This window comes from Alligator sinensis, unplaced genomic scaffold (assembly GCF_000455745.1).
Source record: "Alligator sinensis unplaced genomic scaffold, ASM45574v1 scaffold137_1, whole genome shotgun sequence".
Taxonomy (NCBI): Eukaryota; Metazoa; Chordata; order Crocodylia; family Alligatoridae; genus Alligator; species Alligator sinensis.
This window is the reverse complement of record NW_005842545.1, coordinates 946,637-953,160: the sequence shown is the minus strand read 5'-3', so window position 1 is coordinate 953,160 and position 6,524 is coordinate 946,637. Positions and strand designations below refer to the sequence as shown.

General features: G+C 59.9%; 1 protein-coding gene across 7 annotated transcripts in view; it reads right to left on the bottom strand.

Moving 5' to 3' along the window:
* Positions 1–7: 7 nt before the first annotated feature.
* ARHGAP4 (Rho GTPase activating protein 4) overlaps positions 8–6,524 on the bottom strand; it is a 12,065-nt gene continuing 5,548 nt past the window's right edge. Inside the window, exons 9-23 of one of the 7 annotated variants that reach the window (XM_025213723.1) lie at positions 6,218–6,388; positions 6,019–6,103; positions 5,889–5,913; positions 5,742–5,826; positions 5,444–5,504; positions 4,949–5,026; positions 4,423–4,557; positions 4,205–4,310; positions 3,473–3,706; positions 3,026–3,129; positions 2,705–2,786; positions 2,083–2,148; positions 1,344–1,472; positions 925–988; positions 8–323 (exon numbers count right to left, since the gene is read on the bottom strand). In XM_025213723.1, coding sequence (XP_025069508.1) covers positions 219–323; positions 925–988; positions 1,344–1,472; positions 2,083–2,148; positions 2,705–2,786; positions 3,026–3,129; positions 3,473–3,706; positions 4,205–4,310; positions 4,423–4,557; positions 4,949–5,026; positions 5,444–5,504; positions 5,742–5,826; positions 5,889–5,913; positions 6,019–6,103; positions 6,218–6,388 — 1,530 coding nt within the window. In that variant the 3' untranslated portion in view covers positions 8–218. Of the gene's footprint in view, positions 324–924; positions 989–1,343; positions 1,473–2,082; positions 2,149–2,704; positions 2,787–3,025; positions 3,130–3,472; positions 3,707–4,204; positions 4,311–4,422; positions 4,558–4,948; positions 5,027–5,443; positions 5,505–5,741; positions 5,827–5,888; positions 5,914–6,018; positions 6,104–6,217; positions 6,389–6,524 lie in introns of those variants that run through there. The other 6 variants (XM_006032063.3, XM_025213725.1, XM_025213724.1 and 3 more) reach the window with 6 other exon arrangements.

The window sequence follows — 6,524 nt, the reverse complement described above, 5'->3', positions numbered from 1 at the left end:
CCCCCCCCCCCCCCCCCACCCGCAGGGCCAGGACCCCAGGTGTCCAACCAGCTCTTACTACCCATGATTCCCTGAGCGGAGAAAGAACCCAGGCATTGGGCTTACTCTAACCAACCCTTCCATGCAGGGGATTGTACCCAGGCATATTGGCTAAGCTATTACATCTGCAGACAGCCCTGCAAGCACAGGAAGGGGCAGCTGGTAGCCTGGGCTGGGGCTCACTCCTTGGGGAATGCAGGTGGGGAGTTGGGGGCCCCCAGGGGCTTGAGGGCAGCGCGACCCCGCAGCTCCTGGAACACAGATGTCATGTGTCTGCTCACAGCCTGTAGGAAAAGTAGGTGCGAGTGTTACTGAGCTGTGCACATCTATGCCCTGTTACACGCACCTGCTGCCTCACCCCAGAGGTGGGCACATCACCCTTCCTTGACTTTTGTTATGCTGGTCTCTTCCCCACCCATCTGGGCCCTCCATTGCCCTGGTATACATAGTTGCTGACCCTCAGAGCTGGGCATATCTGAGGCTTCCTTGGGCCTAGTATACTCAGAGGCTGTCCCTGACCCCAGCAGGGCACATCTAGGCCTTCTCTGGACCATTAGATTAAGCTGTTTCTAGCCATCCCCCCAACCCAGAGCTGGGCACATCTTGACCCTCCATTACCCTGTTACACTCAACTGCTGCCTCCCTCACACCTGGGCACATCTCAACCTTCCCTGAACCTTGTTGTACTTGGTTGTTCCACACACCAGAGCTGGGTGTATCTGGACCCAGTTGCCTCCTTATATTCAGCTGCTGCCCCCCAGAGCTCGGCATATCCCAGCCTTCCCAGTGCCGCCTTATATTTAGCTGTGCCCAGCCACAACCTTCCCCCAGGAGCTGTTCCCTCCTGCACCCCAGAGCTGGGCACATCCCAGCCCCGAGTCTTACCTTGTCCACCTCTGTGAAGGTCTGGACTAGACCCTGCCGGTCCCCAGTGCTCTTAGGCTCTGCCCTGTAAAGGGGGGGCAGGTTTAGAATGAATACTAGAGGGGGCTATGGAAGACCCCAGTTTTCAGCTTCCCCCCAGCTACAATGTGGCTGGCTTTGGTGGGCAGCAGGTGCTGGACATAATGCAAGCCAAGCCCTTGGATGTGGTTGGCTCTGGGGTGGGCACTGCGGGTTTGGTTATAATGGTGACCCTAGGACGTGGGCTGGCTGTGGGGTGGGGCACAGCTAGGTATAATGGGGACCCTGAGATGCGTAGGATCTGGGGTGGGAAACATTAAGGCTGGAAATGATGAGATGGAGTGGGGCAGGGCTGGGTCTAACAGGTTCCTCCAATGAAGCTGGCTCTGTGGAGATCTCACCTGTCAGCATGCAGGCCCCCGCGGCCCCCCCCAGAAAGGGGCATGTGTCCCAGCTCCGTGAAGTGTGTGATGCGTCTACGCCCAGGGCTCGTCCCCCGCCCTTGGGTCCCGGACGAGTCTACCCGTAGCCTGACCGGGGTGGGGGGGTGGAGTGGAGAAGAGACAGGGATGAAATGTGTCTGACTTGTGGGTGGGCCATGTGGGCAGCTGAGTAAAACAGGTACCCCAAGATGAAGCTAGCTCTGGGGTGGGGCACTGGCACTGGGTACAAACAGGAGCATTGGGATGCAACTGGTTCTGGGGTGGGGCATGTGGGCAGCTGGGTATAACAGGAATTTGCAGATGCAGCCAACTCAGGGGTGGGGCACTAGGGCTGAGTATAACAAAACCTCCTCAGATGCAACCAGCTCTGAGGTGGTGGTGGTGGGGGGGGGGGGCTAGTGCCCCCATATAAACAGGGACCCCAGGATGTGGCAGGCTCTAGGGTGGAGCATGTGGGTAGCTGGGTATAACGCAGGCCATAAGATGCAGCCACCTCTGGCCTAGGGGTATCAATGGCTGCATAAAACAAGGGCCCCAGAGTACAGCTGGCTCTGGGGTGGGCACTGGGGACTGAGTATACCACAGACCTTGGGGTGCAACTGGCTGTGGAATGGGTGACTTAATAGCTAGGTATGATGGAGCCCCTGATGTTGCTGGATTCGGGGTGCAACATTAATGGCCAAGTGTATCCTCTTACCTGCTGCTTGGTTCCAGAGTGGTTTCAGTAGGGGGGTTCTTGAACTCACCATCCACAGGAGAGGCACTGGGAGGGGGAGGGGGAAGGGATATGCATACCAAGTCAGCTGCTCCTAGGCACCCCACTCTCAGCTAGACTCCACTGCCTCTGCCCAAGCCCCACCCCCTCACCAACACCTGCTCCCATTAACCTCTTCCCACACAATGTCCCAGCCAAACCCCATACCCTGCCCCTTTCCCAAGTGCCACCCCAGACTCCTCCCCCTTCTCAAGCCCCACACCACTTAATCCATTCCCTACCAGGTGCCCTCTCCCTTCTAGAAGCCTAGTACTACCCACTTCAGGTTCTTCCCCTCTCCCTAAACTCCGCCCTCACCCAGGCCATACTCCCTATCACTTAACCCTGTGCCTCCCAGGTGCTTCCTCTCCTCTACAGCCCTGCCCCTCCAGGCTCCTCCCCCTCGGCCCCAAGCCCTATCCCCCACTGCTTAACCTCCTTCCAAGTTACCTTCTCCCCTATAGCCCCACTCTGTCCCCTGCTGCCAAGCCCCTCTCATCCCTGCTTAGCTTCACCCCACCCCAGCCAAGCCCTGCCTCCCCCCTCCCACAGGTCCCCAGCTCACCATTCAGGCAGGACAGGAAATGTATGTGGAATAAGGCTTCGGGCCCCGTTCACCTCCGGACGTCCCCACCATCGCTGTGGGCCTGGTGGGGGTTAAATCAGTTTTTGTGGGGCACTGCGTCCTGGGGCCCCTGGGAGGCGGCGGGCTTGGTTCATACGCACAGACTAGCAGGAGGCTGCATCTCCCTTCCTCATGCAAGCATGAGGATTCACATGCATCTGCCCTCCCCGTACACTCACCCCTCTCATGGTTCAGTCCCCCTCCCCCTCAGCTCACAGAGATTCTCACACCCACCAAGACTCTACCCCCTTCTGAACTCACCAGGGGCCATTGGGAGGTCATCACATGATATGGGTAGGGCAGAGGGCGAGGTTCCTGGGGGGGCATCACCTTCCTCAGCCACACCCTCCAGCTGCTGCGAGTCACTGTAGGGGAGGGGTGTGAAAGGCCAGGCCCCGCCCTCTCCCAAAGCCCTGCCTACCACGGTTAGCACCCTTCTGCCCAAACCCAGCCCCACCCCTGCCAATCCAGTTAACCCCTTCCCCTTCAAAATATTCCCCCCACCAACCCCCAATTAACCCCTGCCTGCAATAAACTCCACCCCCTAGAGCCTCCAGGCCCCACCCCTAAGCCCATACCCAGTTAACCCTTTCCCCAACACCTTCCCCACATTCAAGGGACCCCTCCCCATCCAGGCCCCACCCCTCAGCCCCCATTAGCACTTTCCCCACAAGACTCTGCCCCCACCCCTAAGCCCTGCCCCCTTACCAGTCTCCGTCATCGACATGTAGCGCCATGCACTTCTCGTAGACGGGCCCGGACAGCGCAGGGGGAGCAGGGAAGGCAGCATCAGGCTGCAGTACCAGGGCTGCCACAGCCGCGTCGAACCGGGGCTGAGCCCCCACGGGGTCGGTGCCAGGTGGAAGACCCCCCAGTGCTGGCCCAAAGCACACAGCCAAGTTGTGCGCATCCATCAGGTTCTCGTCGCTGTACTGGGACAGGCTGGGGGGAGGCTAGGGAATCACTGGGGGGGGACTGGGACAGGCTGGGGGACACTGGGGTCACTGGTGGGGTTGGGGGGGAGACTAGGAAGGGACTGGGAATGACAGGGACAGGTTTGCGAGCATTTCAGGATACTGGGAGGGATTGGGAGGAGACTAGGAGTGACATGAATTAACTGGAAAAGGCTGGGTACCACGAGTCACTGAGAGGAGACTGGGAGCACTGGGAATCACTAGGACAGTCTGGGGTGTTGGGAAGTCCAGCCATGATGCTTACTGGTTACACTGGATCCAACTGAAGTAAGGACTAGGAATGACTGGCTAGGACAGCTTGGGAGGACTGGAAAAAAGTCAGCAGGGCCTTAGAGCTGCCTCCCTGCAGCCCAGCCACCCCCACTTACTGGTTAGACTGACTGGTTGTACTGGGAAACCCTGGCTGGCAGCACTGCTAGTACTGGGAGGTCCTCACTGGCTAGACTGGTGACAGTGGGGCACTCACTGGTTGAGGAAGGCGAACAGGTAGCGCAGCAGCACAAGCGTCGGGGCCGAGAGCTTGGACAAGACAGCGTGGAGCTGAGCCAGGCGGTAGGGGCCAGTGGGCAGCTCTGTAGGAGAGGGGGTCAGGGAGTGAGGGGCACCGCATGGCCCCATACTCCCACACATGTCACCCGCCCCATGCTCACAGCCAGGCCCCACTCCCCAGCCTCGCACACTCACGGTCAGTGGCAATGAGGTCATTGTAGAGCTCAGGGGGCAGCAGGGGGGGTTGCAGCCCCCGGAAGAAAAGTTTCAGGGCCCCAGCCACCGAGTCCAGGCTGATGGGGGTCACAGGGTCTGCCAGTGGATCCTCACCTGGCAGGAAGGGGTGCATTTAGCACAGGCCATGCCCCTAGACCTGGCCCCACCCTCCAGCCCTGGGCTGAGACCCCTAGGATCTGCCCCTAGAACTCCCTGTCCAACCCCACTCCCTTGGCCTGGCCACACCCTGTCTCCCACAGCCAAGGCCCCTTGTCAGCCATGCCCTCAAACCAGGCTATGCCCCCAAGCTAAGACCTCTCCCAGATCCACCCACTAAGTTGTCCAAGCCCTGGCTCCACCACCTGCCCCATAGCCACAATTCTAAACCTACATCACATCCCTAACCCCCAGGCCACATCCCATCAAGATCTACCCCTACTACTCCCTTCCAAGCCCTGCTTCCTTTCCAAGGCCACACCCTTGGCCCCCAAAGCCCTGCCCCCACCTCTCTCAAAGGCATTGCGCAGCTCCGACACCTCAACCTGAGACCCTGGGACGCGGAAGATCCCCTCGTGCTGCAGCCCTGGGTGGAGGAACCCAGGTGTCCAGAAGCTCAGATTGGGCCATGAGACCCAGACATCCAGGAGTGGGGATGGGTGGGGGGCGTGAAACTGAGGCATCCAAGATCAGGGACACATACATACACACACAACACCCAGGCATCCAGGAAGCAGGGGTGGGTGTGGAACCCAGGTGTTTGGGAGTGGGACGGGTGGAATCCAGGAGTCTGGAATTTGAGAGGCACAGAACCCAGGTGTCCAGGAATGGAAGGGAGGGAAGACATGAAACCCAGACATCCGGGAGCTGGGGCAGGGGTGGGGAGAAGGTTGTAGAACCCAGGTGTCCAAGACCTGGGGGGCATAGAACCAAGGCATCTGGGACCCTACGGGGAATCCAGGAGCTGGGGGTGTGGGGGGAACCCAGGCATCTGGGTGCTTACCATGCAGGTTGATGTAGCGGATGCAGCTCTTCACTACCAGGGGGATGGGCTCCCCTGTGCTCTGGGGAGGGAGGGAGGGAGGGAGGATCAGGCCCTGTCCCTTCCCCAAGCTCCCTCCCTCACAGTGAAGAGGCTGGATTCCCTCCCACCACCAGCAGCTTGATGCCAGCCCCAGCACTGAGAGCATGTCAAGAGTGAGGTCTATGAAGGAGGGAACTAGAGGTTGGGAATAAGGGGCACCATGAAGGAAGGGCTGTGGGTCAGGAATGTGGGGCACCATGGAGCTGTGGGGAGGTACCTGTACAAAGGTCTCCAGGTCACTGGGGAAGCCCTGCCCAGGACACTGCGACAGGGGCCGAGGACACCGCAGGTGCTGGGGGGTCCTGACGGGAAGGAAGACATGTGAGATCTGGTGGTTTGGGGGGGGGTACCCTACCACACTCACCTGCCCAGCTTCTCTGCTGAGGCTGCTGGGAAGAGAGAGAAGAGACGTAAGGCCCTGACGTCTGGGTTCTTTCCCCCGTACGGTGTGGCAGTGCCCCTCACTCCCAACCCACAGTCCCGCCATAACTCGCCCCGCTTGAGTGCTGCCTGCAGCTGATCCCTCTTGGACTCCAACTTAGCCTGGATGCTTCGGTCCTGGAGAAAGTCGCTCAGCTTCTGTGGGGAGAGTGGGGAGGGAGTGAGCAGCATCACAGAGCAACAAGGGGGCTGCAGATTGGGAGTGAGGGCACCACTGTAGGGGCTGAGTGTTGGGAGTGAGGGGCACCGCACCGCCAGATAGAAGCTCTCTGTCTCTTGCAGCTGGGCCCGGCGTTTCCCTGGGGGGGTCCGGGTGGGGGTGAGATCCTGGGACTCCTGGATTCCCAGCTCCAACCCATCATGCTCCTCAGTCCCCATCAGCTCTGCAAGGCTGCCTAGTGTTGCCTGGAGCGTCTTGCTCAGCTGGGAGCAAAGAATCGTCAGAAGTGGCTCCCAGAATCCTTTGGGGTACTCCCCGGGCCATTCAAAATGGCTACCTGATTTAACGGGTTCCCTGGCCACAGCCATCTGGGCCCCACCTACCACCCAGCCCCCCACC